The sequence below is a fragment of the Balaenoptera physalus genome, assembly GCF_965194825.1.
Source record: "Balaenoptera physalus genome assembly, chromosome: 14".
NCBI classification, from domain to species: domain Eukaryota; kingdom Metazoa; phylum Chordata; class Mammalia; order Artiodactyla; family Balaenopteridae; genus Balaenoptera; species Balaenoptera physalus.
This window is the reverse complement of record NC_138893.1, coordinates 73,636,959-73,660,102: the sequence shown is the minus strand read 5'-3', so window position 1 is coordinate 73,660,102 and position 23,144 is coordinate 73,636,959. Positions and strand designations below refer to the sequence as shown.

The 23,144-nt window shown below is 47.6% G+C and overlaps 1 protein-coding gene across 2 annotated transcripts in view; it reads right to left on the bottom strand.

Moving 5' to 3' along the window:
- Window positions 1-23,144, bottom strand: part of GRID1 (glutamate ionotropic receptor delta type subunit 1) — a 660,264-nt gene that overhangs the window by 16,887 nt on the left and 620,233 nt on the right. Inside the window, exons 14-16 of one of the 2 annotated variants that reach the window (XM_082424199.1) lie at window positions 12,375-12,541; window positions 5,308-5,548; window positions 4,968-5,049 (exon numbers count right to left, since the gene is read on the bottom strand). In XM_082424199.1, the coding sequence (XP_082280325.1) occupies window positions 4,969-5,049; window positions 5,308-5,548; window positions 12,375-12,541 (489 nt within the window). In that variant the 3' untranslated portion in view covers window position 4,968. The remainder of the gene's footprint in view (window positions 1-4,967; window positions 5,050-5,307; window positions 5,549-12,374; window positions 12,542-23,144) is intronic. The other variant, XM_082424198.1, reaches the window with a different exon arrangement.

The following is a 23,144-nucleotide window of genomic DNA, read 5'->3' as shown; positions in this document are numbered from 1 at the left end:
CATCCTTGTGAGAGACCTTGAGACAGAAGACCCAGCTAAGCTATGCTTCCATTTCCGACCCAAACTCTGAAATAATAAATAGTTTACGTTTTAAGAAAAAAAAAAAAAGAAGATAACATGTACTTTTCCTGGCACAGAGAAGGTGCCCTAAGATGTGATTCCTCTTCCTGCACCCCTTTCTGCCCATCACAAGGTCCTTGGGAGGGAGCAGCCCCTTGGCCACCATTCAACAAGAGCGTTCCCATGGGTCAGCTGCTACTTAAGGCAATTTACACACCGTCCCTTGTTGAACCTCAGAGTGACTCTGTGGGGTTAGCATAAATGAAGAAGGCAAAGGTGCAGGAGAGAAAGTCTCTACATGGAGTTGAAGAAACATCGGAGGATGGAGGCAGGGAAAGGTGTACATTTGAGGGGAGTGTCCTTAGCAACAAATCTCCCATGGAGCACAGGAGTGTGCTGTGGGTGTTCGCAGACAGAAGCTGGACCACTGGCCAGAAGAGAGGGGCTTGGCTGCTGCTTCACCCCTGCTGCCTGGCCATCCCAGACTCTGTCAGCCCCTGACAGAGGAAGCAGAGACTGGGGGAGGGCAGGCAAGGCAGGAAGCAACAAGAATTCCAAGCTCCCAGCCTAGTGACAAACGATTCATCCCTCACTTCTCATGTCATCTCGCATTTGTGCAGTTCTCATCTTTATTTCATGAATATTTTATTCTCAGAGCAATGACTCCACTTTCCCCATAAATCTAGAGGATGGCTCTTTACAGCAACTGCAGAGCGGGGTGCACTCACCTGCATTGGGTAACTACATAATCGTCTGATTCCTTAGAAAAAATATGACCTCAAATCCACATGAATATTAAGAGGTTGAACGCACATTACTACTCCTCCTGAAGTAGGTGTCTAAACTCTGAAGACGTCGCAGCATAAGCTGTTAAATACGACTTAGGACTCCACCCAAAGACAGGTTTCTGGCTTTTAAGAAATATGGCCAGTGTCCCCAAATGAAGCATTCTAAGCTCAAGCAGACACTCTCACCTAATTGCAAATGCTGCTCCATAAAATACAGGCAACCAGTAATACAAAGCGGTTCTCGATTAAATACCATCATTATTTGTCAAAGGTTTTCAATACATGCTTCTAAAATCTGTTGTTTCAACCCCTTTCCTAGCTCCTATTCCCTATGTGATGAGGTATAAACCCCTTGGCCTGGCATCTAAGTCCTTCAGAGCAAGTCCCTGCTTTGCACTCCAGCCTCCTCTACTCCCATCTCCTTGCTGATGCCCCAGAGCCCCAGGAGGTGTGATGACTTTGTCTACCCTGTGCTGGTCACCCTGCCCCAAAGCAAGCTCCAATCTCCTCCAGCTCGAGGATTAGTACCAATCCTTCAACACTCAGTTCCAACAAACCCAAGCCCCAGGAACTCTCCACTAACCAGTATCCCTACCCTCTGTGACCCCACCATGCCCCGGCTGGGCTGGGTGCCCCTGAGCCCTTGATGGAAACTGTGGCTCATTCCAGGGTGGCCCTGATCAACTGATGACGGAGACCGCTTGGCTGACCCCTCTGCCATGTCTGCCCATGTAGAGCTAAGCTCCCTAAGGACAGGAACTGTGTCCTTACAGGCGTACTTACTAAAGAAATGAGGAAAGGAAGGGAGAAATTTCATTTGAAAAGCAGAAACCTATAAAAACAGGAAAAAGATGGAACAGTTCTTCCTTTTACCGTGTAACACCCAAAAGGGCTGGAGGACAGGCAGCTACTATGTTTTATTCAACCCACCTCTACATCAACTCTCATTCCTATCTGGAAGCAGGCTGGCATCCCCAGGCAGAAAGTTCCACATTTTCTAAGCAGGAATACTGTATTTCATTCTCTTGTGCCTGAGATCCTGGGCTTATGTAGAAGCCAAAAAGGAAGCTAGGAGGCTTTCCAGGCAAGAATGGAGCTGTTCCTCTCAGCAAGGTCATCCCTTGGTCTCCTGGTCTTTCTCTCTTTGGGCCTCTGTCTTCTATGTCTCTCCAGTGATCCCCCCCACCTCTCTCAAACACATACACAGCCCCTGTGACAATTCATTCTGGGCTGTCCAGGCTGGACCTGGCGCTAGATACTGAACCAGGGGATGTGAAGAGACAAGGACTGGAAGCAACAAGGATGGACTCACAAAGGACATTCTGGGTCTGAGCCTGTGTCCCCTGATCTCCACACTGCCCACAGCGCCCAGAATGGTGCCTACGTGACAGTGCAATGCCCACCCAGCTGGAAAAGCTGTCCTCCTCCCCTAATCAAAGGGACATTTGTATAGAGGAACATTTGCTGTAAACTTCATTGAAGATTTTCCAGTAGCAAAAGAAGCTTGGCAATCTTGAGAAAGAAAAACGGAGCTGGAGGAATCAGGCTCCCTGACTTCACACTATACTACAAAGCTACAGTAATCAAGACAGTATGGTACTGGCACAAAAACAGAAATATAGATCAATGGAACAGGATAGAAAGTCCAGAGATAAACCCACGCACATATGGTCACCTTATCTTTGATAAAGGAGGCAAGAATATAAGGCAAGAATATACAGTGGAGAAAAGACAGCCTCTTCAATAAGTGGTGCTGGCAAAACTGGACAGCTACATGTAAAAGAATGAAATTAGAACAGTCCCTAACACCATACACAAAAATAAACTCAAAATGGATTCAAGACCTAAATGTAAGGCCAGACACCATCAAACTCTTAGAGGAAAACATAGGAAGAACACTCTATGACATAAATCACAGCAAGACCCAGCTCCTAGAGAAATGGAAATAAAAACAAAAATAAACAAATGGGACCTAATGAAACTTAAAAGCTTTTGCACAGCAAAGGAAACCATAAACCAGACGAAAAGACCACCCTCAGAATGGAAGAAAATATTTGCAAATGAAGCAACTGACAAAGGATTAATCTCCAAAACATACAAGCAACTCATGCAGCTCAATATCAAAAAAACAAACAACCCAATCCAAAAATGGGCAGAAGACCTAAATAGACATTTCTCCAAAGAAGATATACAGATTGCCAACAAACCCATGAAAGAATGCTCAACATCATTAATCATTAGAGAAATGCAAATCAAAACTACAATGAGATATCATCTCACACCGGTCAGAATGGCCATCATCAAAAAATCTAGAAACAATAAATGCTGGAGAGGGTGTGGAGAAAAGGGAACCCTCTTGCACTGTTGGTGGGAATGTAAATTGATATAGCCACTATGGAGAACACTATGGAGGTTCCTTAAAAAACTAAAAATAGAATTACCATACGACCCAGCAATCCCACTACTGGGCATATACCCTGAGAAAACCATAATTCAAAAAGAGTCATGTACCAAAATGTTCATTGCAGCTCTATTTACAATAGCCAGGACATGGAAGCAACCTATGTGTCCATCGACAGATGAATGGATAAACATGTGGCACACATATACAATGGGATATTACTCAACCATAAAAAGGAACGAAACTGAGTTATTTGTAGTGAGGTGGATGAACCTAGAGACTGTCATACAGAGTGAAGTAAGTCAGAAAGAGAAAAACAAATATCGTATATTAACACATATATGTGGAATCTAAAAAAAAAAAAAAGAAAAAAAAATGGTCAGAAGAACCTAGGAGCAAGACGGGAATAAAGATGCAGACCAACTAGAGAATGGACTTGATGATACAGGGAAGGGGAAGGGTAAGCTGGGATAAAGTGAGAGAGTGGCATGGACATATATACACTACCAAACGTAAAATAGATAGCTAGTGGGAAGCAGCCGCATAGCACAGGGAGATCAGCTCAGTGCTTTGTGACCACCTAGAGGGGTGGGAATAGGGAGGGTGAGAGGGAGGGAGATGCAAGAGGGAAGAGATATGGGGACATATGTATATGTACAACTGATTCACTTTGTTATAAAGCAGAAATTGACAATTGACACACCATTGTAAAGCAATTATACTCCAATAAAGATGTTAAAAAAAAAAAAAGAAGCTTGGGACGGGACCATTAACTGTTCCTGTCAGTGGGTTTTCCTCAAATCTCTTCCTTCCTCCTCTCATATGGCCCAGGGGTGACAGGAGACCCCTGAGTCTGTGGGAGACTCCAGCCTTGCATGGCCTTACATGAAGGTATACAGATAGCATGAGAGGAAGATGGAGGTCCTCAGAATATTTCAGACATGCTGAGTCAAACAGCAAGCTCTTTCCAGCAAAATCTAAGCGTGATGACAGAGAGCTCACTGCCTGGTATGAATGGAGGGTCCGTCCTCACTCCCAGTCATGTCAGGGGCTCTGTTACAGACTGATGTATGGGGCTGTGGTCAGCCAGCCTTTCCAGGCTGCAGAGATGGTGGCCATGGTGATGCTGCCTCTTTGAATGCTGGTTCTGGTTACTTTAGTGCTTCTTGTTTGAAATTTACCCCTGTTTGCATCAACATAATCTTTAAGTGGAGCTATGATTCAAGAATTAGCTGAGGTATATGTATCAGGTAGTGACAGCCCTACAGTGCAGTGGCTGGGCTTGTGCTACAGTGCCTGTGTGCAGGTTTCGACCAGGAGAGCATCATTACCAAATGACGCTCCTTGCCACCCTTCCCTAGAGGCATTGGCTCCAGGAGAACTTCATGAAGACTCTACAGACAAGAAAAAAAAAATCGAGCTTGAAGATGTGCAAAACCCAAAGAACAGGAAGTGTGGAGGGCAGAATCAGCTTGTAGTTGGTACCCATGGGGAAGGAAATGTGCCCAGAACCTACAGTCAGAACAGAGCCACAGTGGTCCCTGTGCTGGGTGTGCCTGGAGGGGCGTGGGCAAGGCTGGGCCCTGCAAGGAGGAGGAAGAGAGGGAGCACGGATGATGGGGGCGGGGGCCGGTCCTCCCTCCCATGCTGGGGAAGCAGGGCCCATGACCATTGATGAACCAAAGAGAACCAGGAAGGAATGCGGTTTCCTCTCTTACCCTACAGCTGGTCTCTCCAGGTCAGGGTGGAGGCACATGGGCGGGGCAGGGTAGGGAAGGCGCTGTTCATGCTGTACCCGCTCTATAGATAAATACACGGCTTTAGTGGCCATTGCTGGAGCCTTGGCACTTGCTCAAGCATGACAACATTCCTTACATTTGTTATCTGGCTTTCAAGGCAAAATAAAACAATGATACCATCCCCCCTATAAAACATTGCTGTCTCCAGACAAGTGGCTTGGATAAATACTAACTGGAAGAAAACCGCCCGCCGAGTGGCCCAGTGGGACTCTCCTGCCTCTAGGCTGCAGAAAGGAGAAGTAGGGCCCAGGGCACGGACCTCTTTGGGGGTCTCCTGGTGGCACCGGTTGCTGTTCCACCACAACTCCAGGGCGGCCACCAGGCAGGCGAGGAGGAGGCCAATGGCCAAGATGCAGAAGACCCCGGCGAAACTGTGCAGCTTGAGGGACTTGCCATCCGCCTGGGCGCTGGCATGGCTGGTAAGGTCGCAGCGGCCCGTGTGCGGCCACCACTTCTGCTTGAGCACATCCAGGTCCCCAGTGTCCTGAAGCTCCAGGATCCTGCAAGATACAATCCACATGAGCCACAGCCCTGGCCTCACTGACACAGCCATGGGGGCCCTGGCCCCTTCCCCACCATGCCGGCCCCTCCACAGACACGCTGAACCATCATAGTGGCTCTCTGCCTCAGCTTTTCCCTCCCAACCCATTGTCCACTCTGCAGGCAAAGCACCCTTCTCAAAACACTGCTCAGATTTTGTCACTTTCCTCCTCAAAGCCTTGATGTCCTCTCCCACCCTGTCCCACTGCCCATGGATGAAGTCCAACAGCAAAGCACATAAGGACCCTTGACATGGGATCCTGGGGCAAGCTCTGAGGATAAAATCAGGAAATACAGAAATGCATGATGCAATCACTCAGACTGTGGACCCACAGAAAGGCTTTCTTTCAAATGTCAATAACTATATCCTAAGTCTCTCCCACTAGGATTCATCAAATCACTCATTCATTCATTCATTGATTTGAGGAGCATCTGCATTGTGCCAAGTATGATGTTCAACACTGCTGAGAGCATGGTCCAGAGCAGGGGTCCCCAACCCCTGGGCCATGGACTGGTAGTGGTCCGTGGCCTGTTAGGAACCCGGCCCCACGGCAGGAGGTTAGTGGCGGGTGAGTGAGTGAAGCTTCATCTGTATTTACAGCCGCTCCCCATCGCTCGCATTACCGCCTGAGCTCTGCCTCCTGTCAGCATTATGGTGAGTCGTAAAATTATTTCATTATATATTACAATGTAATAATAATAGAAATAAAGTGCACAATAAGTAATGCACTTGAATCATCCCGAAACCACCCCCGCCGACCCTGGTCCATGGAAGACTTGTCTTCCGTGAAACTGGTCCCTGATGCCAAAAAGGTTGGGGAGTGCTGGTCTAGAGATACTTACCCGGACACTGAAACAATTAGAGCAATCAACGTGGAGTCAGAAGCTGTGATCAATACAACGAGATGAAAGTAGAAGTGCTAAGAAAGGCGCCCATTGGGAGGGTGGCCTGGACTGGAGAGTGAGGGGAGACCTCATCAAGGAGGTGAAAGGTAAGCATAAAATAGCTCACAGGGGTTTAGCACACCTATGTGCCAGGAAATCGCCTAAGTGCTTGACAGTGTTTAATTCTCATGTCAATCCTTTGAGAAGGCTACTTCCATGGTCCCATTTTTATAGAGAAGGATATTGAGGCACAGAGAGGTGAAATATCTTGCCAAGGTCATTTTGTGGTTGGCAAGGACAGCATTCAACAGGTTAGAGGAAGAGCCTTCCTGAGACTAGAACCATGGTTGAAAGTCTTGTCTAGGGTGAGTGTATGAGAAGCTAAAATGTGGCAAGTGAGGCTGTAGATGGTGGCTGAGGAGGAGGAGGAGGATGTGAGTTGAAGTTAATGAAACAGGCACACCCAAGAATGTGGGCTCTGAGAAGGTACGAGAAGGAGCCTGGCTTTTATCCTGCTCACAGAGGTGGGGCAACCCCCCTGCTCCCGTATTCCCCAGGTCGGTGTCTGGATGGCAGTTTTCCTTTGTTGTAGTATTTCATGGACTCTTCCTGTAATCCAGGGGTCTGGACAGTGAACCAGTGGTAGCTGGCGGCCCCCGGGCTCCTCACACCCAAGCTTTTTTATTTGTGGAGGCAGGGCTCTTTTGGCCTGGTCCATGGTCATCTGTTCAGTTGACAACACCCACGGTGGCCTCTCTGAGCCCTCTGGGTATGCACAGTTCAAGAGCAGTGGTTCTTGATGGTCAGGAGAAGTTCATGGCCAACTGGCCACTTGAGCAGACTCTGCCCTGGACCTGCATTGCAGGCCAGCTGTGACCACAGGCTGAAGCTGAGCTCAGTAACAATCATGGGCTGTGACTGTGGAGAGGGAGGGAGAGAGCCCAGAGGGGGTGCCCTGCCCTGTCAGCATCTAGGGGCCAGCGTAGCGTGGCATCTCGCCGGCTGGGTACAGCCTGGCTCTGTGCAAAGAATCTGCACCAATCCCAGCTGGGTGTCCTCGGACAAGTGACTCGCCCCTACTAAGCTTGGCTTCCTCATCATTGCAAGATTGACCCATGATTACCGCTAGCTGAGTAGATCCTTTGGATCTCCATGGCTTCCCCTGAGCAAGCACAATGGCCAGCACAACTTGAGCCATCAATGGATATTTGTTGCATCGATAATGTACGAATGTATGAACTGAATCATGAAAACTAACCTCAACTAAAATGGCTGTGGTGAGATAATGAGATAATGTCGGCTAAGTGGCCAGCGCACAAGTCAGCACAAAAGACTTAGAATTCAGCTTGGTCATTGAGATAAAGGCATGATTTACACAGGCATTTGGGGTCGCACTTGGTATGCCATAGGTCTCTTCTGTGGCACATGCCGTGATTAACTGGGCAGCTGCAGGGTCCCACTACCTCCAAGTGGCTCTGGACGTGTTAGGGAAGCTGCATGTCTGTACGTCCACTGGCTCATGCTGAGTGGCCGTTATGTAAGTCTCTACTGGCAGTTCCGAGTAGGCTGGGCCTCCTGGCAGTTACAGGAACCCCAGGGCTAGGTATGCAGGACCTCAGGGCATTCAAGAGGACTCGTGGTTGGGCTACTGGCTCACCATGGAGAAGCAGCAGAGTTTTTTATTTATTGCCGCAGATTCTGCTCTGATGGACACCAGTCAAACCCAGACTCTGCCATCACACTAGCCATGTTAGGAAACCTCTCAACTTTACCTTTTGTATCACTAAAATCTGAGACCATAACAAAGGTGAGAAAGGCTGGGACCTGGGACCCTTTAGCGGAGTGCTTGCACTCGTACCTGGACAAATGTCTGCTGGAGCAACAGAACACAAAGAAACTGTAACGGACTGAAAACAACTGCATGCATGTGCAGTCGGGGCAATTATGAAGAGTAAGATACAAAAGGGCCACAAACGAACTGCTGCTTCTAAGTTTCAGGGAGCAAAAGCAGGGTACTGCAAACGATCCCTGCACACAGCACCACCACGGGGGTGGGCAGACCACCTAAGCCAGCCCTCCAGCCAGACCCACCCATCCGCCCCCACCCTTACCCCGTTTAAGGTACAAGCTTGCCCCCCTCCCCACCCTTGGGGAGTGAGCAAGGGACCTTTGTCTTGTTTTTGCTCCCTCCTGCTGTAGCACGAGTCCCAGTGAAGCCTTGCCTGAATTCCTTGTCTGGCCTCTTATCAATTTCTATTGATTCAGGAGTCCAAGGACCCAGGTCGGTAACAAAAGCACCTACCTCACAGAATTATCACAACCAAATGAAAAGCGGGAACATGTGGGACCACTCAGCTCACGAGCTAGCAAGCAAGAAGAGCTCCTTAAATCTGGTCAGTATGGCACCACACTCTGGCGCCATACTGACCAGCAGTCCTATCCATCCAATATGGACACAAGCTGCCTTTTATTGAGGACACAGTAGGGACTGATCATTTTACACTGTTTTAATCCTCACAATAGCCTGCAAAGTAGTTCTTATGTCTACAGATGGAAGACCTGAGGCTCAGAATCTAGACGGCTTGCCACCAGTTGCAATTAGCAAGTGGCATAGCTGCTCTTCAGAGCTGGGTCATGCTGACCCGGGAGGCCACGCTCTCTCCAGAACACCAAGCTGCTAAGCGCAGTCAGCCTCCTCTCTGAGGGTCAGCTCCAGCCTAGGGGATGGTGAGACTCCAACAAGAGCGGGGCCAGAGGGCCGGATGCCCACTCTTCCGCTCGTTAACTGCAGGAGGCTTCATTTTGCTGACGCTTCCCTTCTTCCTGCTCCTTATAATTGTATGCATTTTTATGCCCAATATTATTCCAGGAAGAATGTGAGGCAATTTACAGGAAAACATAGAATAAAATAAAAACAAACAAGCCAATCCAAAAGGAAATTTAAATATGTAAGCAACAGAGGAAAGATAAAACGAGTCACGGGCACAAAATGACTCCTGGAATGAGGCTAAACTAATGCACACCATAATAATCTCTACTCCTGCCTATGAGTAAGCCAGAACGATAATAGCCACTTCCTGAAGCCAGTTGTTCTATTTTCCAGACAGATATAATTGCAGGTGCTTTCCTTTAGTCAATAGTCATGCAGGCTGCTACATAGTAGGTGCTCTATAAACGGCTATTAAGTTGCTTAACATTTGCTGAATGCCTACTCTGCACGCCATGGTCCATAAAAGGGCTATGGCACTCAACCGCAGTCCCACACACACACGTAAGTTGTAGCCTAAAGACCCAGTCCTCTGCCAAAACAAGGGAACATATCCGTATTCAAGGAAATAAGTTGAGTCCCTGGGACTCAGGGAAGGAAGGCTACAGCAGTTCCAGATAAGACTGGCATCTGCTATTTACACAGGATTCTCTTTCTGTCAGTGGCATGCGGCATTGCTTCCTGGACCTGCCCCCTTCCTCCTCTCAGGCATGACCCAGTTAGGGGCAGCCCACAGTTCTGCATACATCATATAATGGAGCCTCTTAAAGAACCGCTGGCAGCAGAAAGTTGGAAACCTGAAGTCTTGAGTGTTCCCCCCAAGTAGGTACCCATGTGTCCAGGTAGGGGAGGTGGGGGGATGCTTCCAGCCCAGGAAAGGCTAAAACATAGAGACCAATGACAATACTTCAGGAGGCCAGCACAGCCTACTGGGGACATTTACTTACAGTCCTAGAGCATGTGGCCTTCTGATGAAAGCAAAGGGTAATTAATCACTTCCTGCCAGAATAGCACAGAAACTGGACTAGCCACTTTCATTCATGTTCGTTGAAAGATCCAGCCAAGAACCAGGCTCTCTCCTCTCTCCAGTGTGTTCAGCAGACTTTCAGGGGATCTCTGAGCGGTTTGAGTGCACGGGGACCCTAAGCTTTCCACACTGGGGACGCTGTGCTTCTGTGAGCACTGTGTTGGGGCACATTAGCTGTCTTGGTGGTGCTGCTGCTGCTGCGTTCGTCCCACAAGCTCCCTTACCGTCTGTTTCAGAGAGGTGCTCACAGGTTGATGGCCTGGGGAATGCCCTCAGCATCCTGTCTCAGAAAACCAAGTAGGGTAAACCTCGAGAACACCACTGTCTTATATACCCTGGAGAGAAGCCATCCCTTCTTCATGCCTTTAATCCGAGCAATTGATAAATCACTACTCCTCCTTCTCTCGTGTCATCCCTCTCTGCTCCAGGGAGCAAAGGGAGGCATGGATGTATACTTGATTAAATTCTACAGAAAACCCCAAAGCCTCATTGAACTTAATTAGTTCTACCCCTTTTCCCAGTTCTGCAAACAAGCCACTGAATGAATGAGTTGCAGGCCCTCCTCCTAGGCCTCTCCCTGATGGGGTTTAGGCTCAGGTGCTCGTGATCAGAAGAGCCCAGTCAACATCTGGGAGGTGGGAGGAGGGACGCAGTAGGGCTCAGAGATCCGATAGCAACATGGGCACAGCACTGGGGCTCAGGGGATCTGCCTTCTCCTCCCAACTCCGCCAGTAGCTGGCTGAGCTGCCCTCAGCACACATTACCCTGAGCTTCAGGATGTGAAATGAATGATCTTTAACAATTCTCACCCCTCCAGGTGGACGCCCCTCAGTGCTGGAAAGCATGTGTTCATCAGGTAACAGGGCGCTGCCCCTAAGCCTCAGCGCCATGCCGGCCTTTTCACCGGGACACTTCCACCACAGTTTGGATTTTGGTGGACCAAGGCAGAGCTCTAGTTCTGCTCCTTCACCCACCAGGATGTCACCCCACAGACATGTATGAGTGGTGGGCTTAGACATCCTTGGGAACAAGAGCCCCTGTTAGCAGGCTGGCTGCTGGGAAAAGGCCACTGAGCTCACCCATGCTGTTCACCTCCATCCTCTCTGTGAGGCCAGGTAACCTGGTCAAGGACTAAGGTAAGTTCCTGTGGGGAAGCGAGAAATGGGGGTGGGATGATGAGAGATTATCTTCCTCAAGGAGGCCGACCAGGTGTCCAGACTGAGCACTTGGAAACTCAATCATGCCCAGGAGTCCAGAGAAGATCAAGTCCAAAGGATGGACTTGCACCAGAAAATCACCTGGGAAGCTAAAGAGGCCAATGCAAACTAGACACACATATCAATTTCTGGTGGACAGGGTCCACGTGTCTTTGCTTAGGCCAGAACACTCCTGTCTACACAGTGTTTCCCCCCACTCTCCCCCAACACACCCCATCGCTAGTATTAATTACCAGGAGCTGATCCGGAAAGGATGGGGAGGAGGTGGGCAGTGAGGGCCAGGTCCCTGTCCTGCCCCAGCGGGTAGCATCTGCTCCCTCAGCCCCTGTGCAGGTGAATATGGAGTCAATCTGCTTCTCTGGCCCCAGTTTTTCACGTCTCCACACTGACTCTTCCCACCCAGCATTTATCTTAGGAAGTTATTATTGGGCCCTTGCCAGATCCAGTTAATCTTTCATTTAATTTTAAATTACTAGGCCCGTCTGGCTAACTCCTACTCTACCTTCAGGCCTCAGGTGTCACCTCCTCTGGGAAGTCCTCCCTGGTCTTCTGGGTCTGGTCAGATGCCCTTCTTTGTCCTCCTCCACCCCCAGAATATCCTCTCTGTCTCACTGACTGCCCTGTGCTGACATCGCCTACTCACATCACAGCTCCCACTGAGACTATGCAGCTTCATGGGAAGGTTACACATACTTCCTCTTTTTTATCCCAGGACCCGGCACAGGACTAGTTGGGGACAGGGGTGGAGAGCAGCATGTACTGGTACATAGTCGGCACTGAGGAAAACGTGATGAATAAACAAGTTTGTGTTGGCTCTCATCTCTTGAAGGCTGGTTAAACCCCAACTGGAGCACGGGGGCTGCCAGCGTGTTCTCACTGACCGAGCCTACCTCTGAGAGAAGAGGTCCCTGTAGGGGCTGCCGTGCTGCAGGGCGATCCCATAGCCCTTGCTGCTAACGCTGTTGCCAGTGACAGTCACGGAGCAGTCGTCATCTGTCAGGGCTGCGTACTCCACCACGGCCACATCCCACAGAAAGGCGTAGTTCCCCTTCTTTGCCTGAAACACCAAAATCACCATGAAGTCAGGCAGACCTGGCCTCCCGTATTATTTTCGAGCAGGGAGGCCTCTCAGTGGTGGGATTTGAGGGACCCTTCTAAATGGTCCTCCTGCCCAACCAGCCGGCACAGCAACCTCTCCTAGCTTCTGGTCTGCAGATTCCACCCCGGGTTGATGCCGCTCACTGTGGTTAGACATAGAAGGATGTGATGCTGCATCTAGGAGGCCCCAGAGCTGCGCATCTCACAGAGAGGTGGGCAAGATGAGCTATACGTGGCCTCTGAGCTAGCCTCCTGGTCACAGTGGCATGGACCTGTTTCTCAGAGTAGTGAGCTCACCTTGGAGAGTGCAGAAAGTCTGACCCCAAGGAATTGAGATTTTCTGATCAGAGATTTAGGGGGAGGCATAATAGTATCCATTTAATGTTTCTACTTAGAGCTTGACTGAGCCCTGCTTAAGGCGAACATGGGAGACGGCCCTAGGATCAGTGCCCCTGAGTGGCTGAGACTTAATATCTAAGTCGTGAACTTGCTATGCCTGGGGAAGAAGCCATTAAGGACAGGGTCCTGACTGTTATGGTGCCAAGCCAGGATTCTGCCACTTCCCTTTCACTGCCCACACAAGAGTGTGCACACACAAACACACATGCACATACATAAGCATACACACATTTATATGCACACACATATATGTGCATACATGTGCACAAACACACGCACATGCATCTACATGGAGGAGGCTTCTGGTGTCAGTGTTTCTATATCCATGCAATGGTGGCAAACTATTCCATCAGAATTTGCCTGTGGCCACAGCTGAAGTCCCACTCCATCACACCCATCCATAGCAGACATTCAGTTCTATCCTGAGCCATAATCCTGACTTGGCCTGGAGTTTAGGCACTCGGAAGTAATGTGAGCTGCTTCGATTTTTGGAAGAAGATGCAAACTAGACATTGTCACTCGGCCAGCTTAAAATAGAGCATGATGTTCTTAATGCAGCCAAGAGCCTGGTTTTAATTCTCTAGTGAACACACAGACACCTCATGCTTTCTTCTCTCCTACCACAGCTCACACTAGATGCTGGAGGACCCCAGTCTGGGGCAGTGGCAGGGCTGAAACATCACAGGTAACAACAGGCCAAGCTGGCAAGCTACAAGCTTTGTGGCACTGTCAGCAGGGCTGTTATTCCCTTTTCCTGCCTTTATTCAGTTGTCTTTGTGTCCACTGAGAATCTCTGGAGAATGCCATAGCTGCTTAGATGAAGCTCATCACGATATTGCTTCTTTTGGGACCCTAGGTGTCCATGGGCCAAGCTGGCTTATTTTTTCATCAGGAGTTTTCCATCCGAAGGATTTGTGGGTAGAGCATGGCCTCCCCCTGCCAGGAATAGACTGCTCCTAGCCATTCACACAATTTTACCCGACGACCTTGTAAGAAATGACATAGACCATACCACCCATTGACATTCACCTCAGGGAACAATCCAAATATTACCTCAGAGCCTCTTTCCTTGGCCAAGTCAATTTCAGGAGTCCCTAAAGGCCGTTGACCCAGGTTGCAAAATTACACTCATCTCTCTCCCTCCACAAGGGAAGATAACAGTCTTTGAAATTTTTTCCTGCTGGCAAACACGTTTTCTCATGAAAAGATATAAATTTTCCACCTCTTAGTAACCGAGTTTCTCAGCAAAATGTTGACTTATGACCTAATATTTGGCTTCTGTCCAACTCTGGAGCATTTCATACCCGTGCTTGCAATTCAACATGACAATCAGACATTGTTATTTGCACAATTTCAAAAGGGCAGGTCATGTTGAAGAAAGAATTAAGATCAAGTTCATTTCTACGTTTCAAGTGATGTTCCAAGAAGGAGAAAGAAATAAGCTGGCCCACCTCGAGTGGAAACCGGCTCTGACAAAAGCCTGGCATGGCCATTTTAATGGGGCACTTGGATCCGTCAAGCCACAGGCATCTGTGGCTCCAGTTTGGGCTAAGTGACAGGTGAGCACAGATCCATGAAGGAAGCTGCATTTATAGTCCCGCTGCCTAAGCTGAGAAGGCAGAAAACATATGGAAGGCATGCTGGCAATGTCTCAGCTGCAAATCCCTGCTAACCAGGAAGGCAGTCAGGAAAAGAGGAGAAAAGAGAAGTTCTCCTTCTTGAGTTGCTGAATGACCCCAGACACTCATCTCCCTATTTGTAAACAGGGACTACATTTACTACCATAGCTCTTATGTCTGCTTCAAGAAGCATGTGGCTGGCCCCTATCTACCTGACGATGCCAGAACAGGGAAGACCTGGAGAGGCTGGCTGATATGCCACCTCTTATATGTGGGCTAACTCAGAAACTGCAATTGCAATGGAGCTCTAGCCTTATAAAATACTCCCCATCCCCAACGTCCCTTCCTCACTTCCTCAGCATCCCACGGCTTCCTGGGTCCTCTTCTCTTAGCCTCATGCTGAGTAAAATGCACCACCAAAACCTTCCCTGGGCTTCCCAAGTTCATCAGTTTCCAGCACAACTTCCTGGACCTTACAGATGTCTCCCCAATCTTCCTGGTATGTCGCAGCCCCTGTATGAGACAGAAAGCTTCTTAGGTAGGACCATATTCTCAGGAACACTTTGGATGCCAGTATCAGAAGCCCAAACATGCCATCCACCATGGCTATACCCCCTCTATATAGACCCTCTTCTTGCTCCAGGCAGAATGAACGCCCCATAACCTCCCCACAGTTATAACTCTTCCTTATAGGATCAGAACCAATTTTCCATGCAGCCCCTAATAATTATGTGTCCACCTTCTTATTCTGTGCTGCTTATCCAAAAGTTCTGGCTTCTCCATATGTGGGAGATGCCAGATACATCAAAAATCTGCCTCCAAGAGATCCAAGAATTTCCTCTCTTTCTCTCCCCTCCTGTCATAGGCTCATCCTCTGCCTTTCTTGAGTCTGAGCATCTCTCCCATTCTGCTCTTGGCTCAGCTCCTTCCTCTGTAGCTCAGCTTCTTGCCTCGTCTCTACTTCCATTGAGAAGGCATTTCTACGCCTCTCCCTCTACCCTCCACCCCCTCAACTCTATGCCAGAGATCTCGCACACTTTGGGACATCTGTCATTTCCTATTTATATTAACTACTTCTTTTTGCTGAGGATTTTTTTCCAGTCTCTTGGGAAGACAGACTATTGGCAGGAATCTAGCCTCTTCTCAACTGTGTGCCATCGGCTGCTCCTCACAGAGAAAGAAGGGTGAACCAGACACCTTCCTGCAGGAAACTGGGAATGCTTTGGCTAAATGGCACAACAGAGCTCTAGAGTGGCTATTTTGCCACTGTTCATACCAACTCATCCTTTCTTATGTCTCCCAGTCCTATCCTTTCTTATGTCTCCCAGTCCTGTCCTTTCCCTACTTCCCAGGGGGCTGAGGGGAGTTAAGGAGGATGTTATGTGAGATCAGGAGCAATAGGCAGTGAGCTGTTTACAAACAGATTATTGACATTTATTTCATAAAGTCTAAAAGATGAAAGTGGTACCATAGATTTGTGTTCTGCATTAAAACAAGAACAAAAACTGGATTTCACCTCTTTAATGAGTTAAATTACCTTGATCTGGCTGGCCCATTTATAATATTAAATGTATTCCTAACTTCTAATCATTGACTTACTATGCATCAATGCCTTGGAATGCGGCTGTTGGAAAGTTAGGCTGGAGACAAGGCTGGTAGATTCAGCCAAGCCTTCCCCGAGCCTTTGGCTCTATGCAGAAGGTGGGCACAGTGACCCAGAGAGCCCTTCAGAGCTAGCTCTGGGGTCCTGGGATTCCAGCCCAAGATCCTTCCAGGAGCTATGAAGGCATTTTTTAGCTCATCTAAGACAGTGGAGGTTTGACAGTTAACATAGCCTAGGAATATAATTTCCTACTTCCACAGTTTGTTTTTAATTGATCATATCCAGTGTTAGTGAGGCTGTGACAAAGTGGGCGTGATCCTTCGTGGCCATAGGCATCACAGAATGACACAACACTTCGGAAAGTAATGCAGCATCCATAACATGAACATCTAAAACTGCTCATACCCTTTGCCTAGCAAATTAAGAATTTAACCTAAAAAGTAAACCAAACGTATCGATGTATCTTAATGACATGACAGGCATTTTAAATCTAATGTTGACTATAAAGTAAGCATGGGACAGTTTAAATATTTAATTTAGGGAAATAATTTAATAAATTATGGTTCACTAATACGATATGGTTTTATGCAACCAATAGTAATTATAAAGACTATGCAGAAACATAGAAATGTATATATACATATTATATACATATGTATATACACATAGAAATATATACATATTATCTATGTAAATTAGTAGAAAACAATGGGATGGATACACTATTATTACTGTTCTGTATACATGTGAAATGTAATACGCCAAAAGCTGAACAGGAATATTACATAATGGAGTGGGATTAGTGATGATTCTTAGGACAAGTTAATTAAAATATTTTCTTTAATCTTGTTACACAATCTATGCTATCACACACTACATAGGTACCAGATCCGACCTCTGTACCAGATTCAATCTCCATTGCCCTGTGTGCTCTTGGCTCCTAAAGGCGCCTTTGCCCATCAACAGAGCACAAAAGTCTGTCAGAGCTCTCTGGTTTCCCAGGGCACTGGCTCCCTGACACTACTCAAACACCTGGGAAAGTCTCCCTTACATCCCTGGCCTGCATCTAAACATGTGGCTTCATTTCTCTCTCTCCTTTTCCTTAAAAAAAAAAAAAAAAGAAAAAAAGAAAAGGCATTTGGTTCACACATAAAAGAAGAGATGTGAGGACTCTGGGGAAAGGAGGAAAGAACAGCTTTGACATCGCATAAAATGTCAAAGAAAATGTCCAGCTGGCATCTCAGGATGCCAGGAGAGCAGCAGGTAGACAGACCACTCCTAGTTTGTCTCCCAGGAAGCATCTTAGCAAACAGAATCCAAGCCCATCCCTGAAGTCCACTCCCTACCGAGTCCACCCACACGCCGGTGCACTGCTACAAATGGAAAGGGATTGAGACCACGGGGCTGCCTGACCCCAGTGCTTAAAGCATCCTCCCTAACATCTGGGGGAACACGATCAGCCTACTTTGCTGGAGGAAGGCTGGGCACCATAAACAGAGTCACAAGTGAGCCGGGATATTGGATGGCTCATCGCCATTGCTCCACACTGGTAATAAAATGAGATTGCATTGCCCTTCATTGCACCACTGATATGGCCCTTCCCAGGACTCACTTGGAGCACAAACTTTCCAAGACAACAGCCTTGGAGGCAAGAACTTCGTAATGCTCTTCTACTCCATCCTAGCTGCTTTTAGAAAGGGACAAGCAACCACGCTATCCCCCCAAACAAGAATGCAGGTACTACAAACATCAAACACAAATACTATCAGAAAAGACGTGCTAAAGGAAATCAGGTGTCTGCATTGCCAGGTACAGGGTAGGTGTGAAGTACCTGCTGGATGCCGAGTTGTCAGATACATGATTCCTTTTCTATCCATGGTATAATTCTGAGGGGCTGAACATTAATCCCATTTTACAGATGAAGAAACTGAGACTCAGAAAAATGAAGTGACTTGTCCCAAATAAACCCAGATGGTGAGTAGTGGAGCCAGGTCAATCTGGAGAAAGACAGTCATTGCCATTCCCATGGGTTCTATCACCAACAGCATTCCCCTGGGAAGTGCTCAGAGGGTGAGGGCACCATAGCAGTTTCCCCAGCCCTCCCTTCATGAGTCCAAGCATGGCAAGGGGAAGAGCACAGGTTTCTTTGGCTCCAGTGACTGTCCTCCTCCAGCTTTACAGAGGTGGTTTGTGGAACAGCTGAAATGCGGGGAGAGGGAGGACACAGGGGCCTGTGCTGTCTGTGGATGGGGATGTTAGGGTATCAGGGACACCTTGGAAACCTGATGCAGCCTCATGGGCATTAACCATCCAGGGACACGCTCATTGTCTCTCCTTGCATCCACCCTTCACCCCAACAAAGCAGAGCTCAGCATCCCAAATCTTAGCTCCTACGCTCATGTTCACGAAATGGCCACACATCACCACAGGTATCCTGAATCCTGGCTACAGTGATACTTTATTATGCACTACGCCAAATCAAAAGATGCAACAGCAAGACCCAGATTATCTATGGAGAAAAGGACAATTTTACAGTCTGCTGGTAGGAGTGTGTGCTGGCATGATATTTCTGGAATGGCAATTTGGTGGGGAGAATCAAATGCTTTTAAAATGTGCATATGTAGCAATCCTACCCTTAGGGATTCATTCTAAGGAATTATTCCCTTTCAGAGAAGATGTTTGTACAAAGATTCTCAGGGCAATATTGTTTAAACTAGCAAGAATTGGAAACCATCTAAATGCTCCCCAATTGAGAATCAGCTAGGTAAATGATGTGTTAGATGATGGAATATTATGTTACTGCTACTATGGTGTTTTAAAAGAGCGTTCCCTGCTAAGGGAAACAACTGTCCATGATGAAGAAGAGCCAGCCTGGGTTCTGAAATCCAACCGTATAGATACGAATCCCAACTCCACTGCTTGCTGGCTGTGTGAGTACCGACAAGATGCTTAACATCTCTGAACCTCAGTTCTCCTGGATGTAAAATGGTCCATACTTCAGAGAGTTCTGATGATGATTAAATCCCTCAGTAAATGTAACATGCTTAGGGTTTTGCCTGGCATGTGGTGAGCACTAAATAAATGATAACCAGTATTATATTGTTTAGTGAAAAAGAACCTGTTACAAGAGAGTACTTACATTGTGATATCTTTTTAAAATTATCATGCAAGAACTTTATGAAGAATCAAAACCAGGTACCAAATACTATCTTTGGGTGATGCCATCATGGGTGACTTCTGCTGGTTTCTTTCAGTCTCCTGTGCCCCCATGTTTTCTGCAACTCAGCAAGCATTTCTTCTGTGACTGCAGCTGCCCAAGAGGGTAGTTTTAGTGATTCAGCCTCCTTCACAGAGCACAGTGTAGAGAAAAGAGCAGGATTCTGAACGAAGACAGACACACGGCCACATTCCAGCTCTCTGGTGAACCTACAGACTTGGGGCTTGAAATGAACCTATATAGACTTGGGGCTTGAGGATGAAATTACAGGACACAATGCACCGTGCCTGGCACACAGTGAGGACCCAACACAAGTTCCTTCTTCTCTGTCTGGCATTCCCCAGCTCGATTCAGAAGATCGATACCTCAGCTGTCATTGAAACATCTTTCCTCCCACCCACTCCCCTCCTGCCAACCATTCCTCCACCCTGACCAAGTCAGCAACATGCTCTGTGTGTGGGGGGCGTGTGTGTGAGTGTGTGTACGTGTGTGCCCATGAGGATGTGTGTGCATGAATGTATGCATGTGTGGAAGTGTGTGTGTATGAGTGTGAGCACCACAGCCCCCAGGGAAGCAGAAGAGAGGTGAACTCAGGTACGAAGCACCTGGAGACCACACGAGGTTCAGGAAAAGGAGACCTTCAGCTGGAAAGAAGAAGCCTACATCTCTTCGGTCCCTCAGAACAGTGGAAAGAGGCCTCCAAAATGATGTGAAAATGTAAGGCAGACAATCAACGGGACCCTCGGAAGTGTTCACATGCCCTCCTCAGGAGGATGTAAGGAAACCTGCCAAGCAAGGAGCGAAAGAGAATGACCCTTCACCTGGATCAGCCCCTGGACCAGCACAAGCAAGCAAAGCCAGGTGGGCTCAGTGGGATGGGGTACGGCAGCTGGGCTCTCCCATGGGTAGTGCAACAGCTGTTTTCCTGAAGCGTCCACAGGGTACAAAATCAATTTGGCTCCTGGCTTCAGACCAGAGTGAACAAGATGGAGCTGACAATGAGATAACCCAACTAAAGGGGTGGCAAGAACATCTGGTAGGGGGATGTCGTGTGTGTGTGTGTGTGTGTATGGCCACGAGCACAGGCCTGAGCCCTGAAGTTTTGTCATGGTGGTTGGTCCCAGGGAGGCCCGTTACCTGGGCAAGAGGACAGAGATGATAGAGACATCCCAAGGCTACAGCAGCAGAGAACAGTTCCTGACGGCCAGGCAGTAGGTCTGCAAAACTATTTCTGCAAATGATTACCTGCCCTATCCTGGTACTCCTGTGTCCTAGAGGAACAGAGTCAGTAGTGAGAAGCAGAGCAAGTGGTATAGAGTGGCAAGTCATTTTTCAGGCCACCAATGCCATTACCTTCTCTTTGATTCCTTAATTTCCTTTACAGAATCTTCAATTTCATTTCATAGAAAGTATGGCATGGTATGTGGGTGAGAGCAAGGGCCTGGAGACGGGGAGACCAGGTCTTCCCCTAGTGTCCTTAGCCAGCCACCTGAACCCTCTGAGCCTGAGTAACCTCTTCTAGAAGACAGGAGTAGCGAGCCCCGCCCACCGCTTAGGCTTATCACAGGAAGAGACAACACAGAAAGTGTCTGATTCATTGAAGGAACTCAAACAATAAGACACTATCCTTATGATCATGATAATCATCACCGGCATCATCCTTATAGCTTTAAGTTCAGATCCTAATTGAAATGCAGTTGCCTTGGGGAAAATAACACTTGAAATTGTCCTCAGTCATCCAGCCTGGTAATTTAGAAAGTCTGTTAGACGGGGTCACAGTCTTGCCCCAGTTACTGACTCACTACTGATTAGTAAAAATGGAAGATGAGCCCAGACAGTTCTTAAGATCTTCTCCAGCTTTAACATCCTCCAAGTTTATAATATAGACCAGTTGTTCTCAAAGAATGTTCCCTAGACCAGCAGCCTCAGCATCACTGGAGAAATACAAATTCTCAGGCTCTATTCCAGACCCAGTGAAAAGAAGACCCTGGGAGTAGAGCCCAACAATCTGTCTTAATAATCTCTCCAGGTGCGCCTGATGTGTGCTAAAGTTGGGATTCAATGATAGAGACCTCTCTGTCAATGAATTTCTGATCTTCTCTTCAGAGTAGGTTTAGGAAGGAAAAGAGTATTACGGCTCTAGGATCTTGAGTCGGGGCAGCAAATGGAGGAGGGAATAGCACAGGGTTGAGACCAGGGCTATTGAAAACAAACATTAAAGGAAAGTCACACTTCACATCTTCTTCCTGAAAGTCACTCTACTTGGTGCTTTCCCATCCATTCTCCTATTAGAAAGTTCAGGCTGAACTTCCACAGTACAAACTGTGTCCATTTTCCAAGGAAATGGAGACGCAAAAAGGACTTTGCCCAAGACCCCAGAAGCAGCTATTCCGGCAGAGCTTGAATGTCTCCCCAGGTCTCCTTGACTGCAAATGGCCTTTCCTTCTCCCACATCAAAAGTTCAACATCAGTAGCCCCGAAGAGCCACACAGAGCTCCCTGAGCAGCTGGCTGTCATCACACTGCCAGATTCTGGACAAGCTTTGCTAATGATGTCTGCCTCCAGCACCTTACCTTATGGAGGCTTCATAGCTGCTTTCCCTTTTAGGGCCTCTGGCACTCTGGGGAGAAAGAATCTTATTTAGTGAACCAAGTACTGTCTCAGTGGGAGAAGCTTTCTCACATCTCCAAGGGAGAAGAAGCTGGTTTGGTACAATGGAAAAAAGAAAGGCCCTAATTTGGAAGAATCAATGGCTCCTTCCTCAAAAGTCTGAAACTGTATACCGTCAGCAAAACTAGGGGCCATAAACAACCTTCTCAGCTGGGCAAAGGGACACATTGATTTTCAATGATTTGTCAAAAGTTTAAACTGTCCAAAGACCATGATAAACAACAATCTAATCTGAGTTATTCCATGGGAAAGATTAAGAATGATCTAAAAAAAGGGTAATTTGGTTTGCTTAGATACAAGATAGATTAGGAAGAGACAAGAATACAGAATGAGAAATACCCATGTAGGAAAGGGAAACAACCTAAGAATACATGAACCCAGCAATCACAGAGGACAGGCATCCATGTGGTCAAACATTCCACGAAGAAGCACAGGGATAGGGCTTCGCAGATACTCCCAGCACGCGTGCACATGCGCGTGCACACACACACGCCCGCGCACACACGGAAGGATGTGAGCCCCATGCGTGTCCTTTTCACCGCCCTAGCATGATGTCTGGCATACAGCTGGTGCTGAATAAATATGTATAAAGTGATGAGTGCAGAACTGAAGGGCTGAATACTAGAATCTGAGAAGCCTGGGGACTTGAATCAAAGCAAGCTGGGCTGGCTATGTCCTGTTTGCCCCTCCAAGTCTGCCTTCCACCCTTTTCCATCCTGTGCTCTCCTCCAGAGCCTGATTTCATGGATAGTATCAATGGTTACCTTTGGTCTCTGGCTAAGAGTCACTTCCTAAGATTCAGGAATAAATCAAATACTGATACTATTAAAGCAACAATCATACCAATAAGCACTATTCATTCAAGCATACGTTCTCAAACTTGAGAGGGAGTGAGAAACCCCTGGAGGGCATGTTCAAATACAGATGATTAACCTCTCCCCAACTCCCCTCCTCCAGCTTCTGATTCATTAGGTCTAAAGTAGGGCCCACAAGTTTCATTTCTAACACGTTCCTGGATGATGTTGATGCTACTGGTGCAAAGACCACCCCTGGA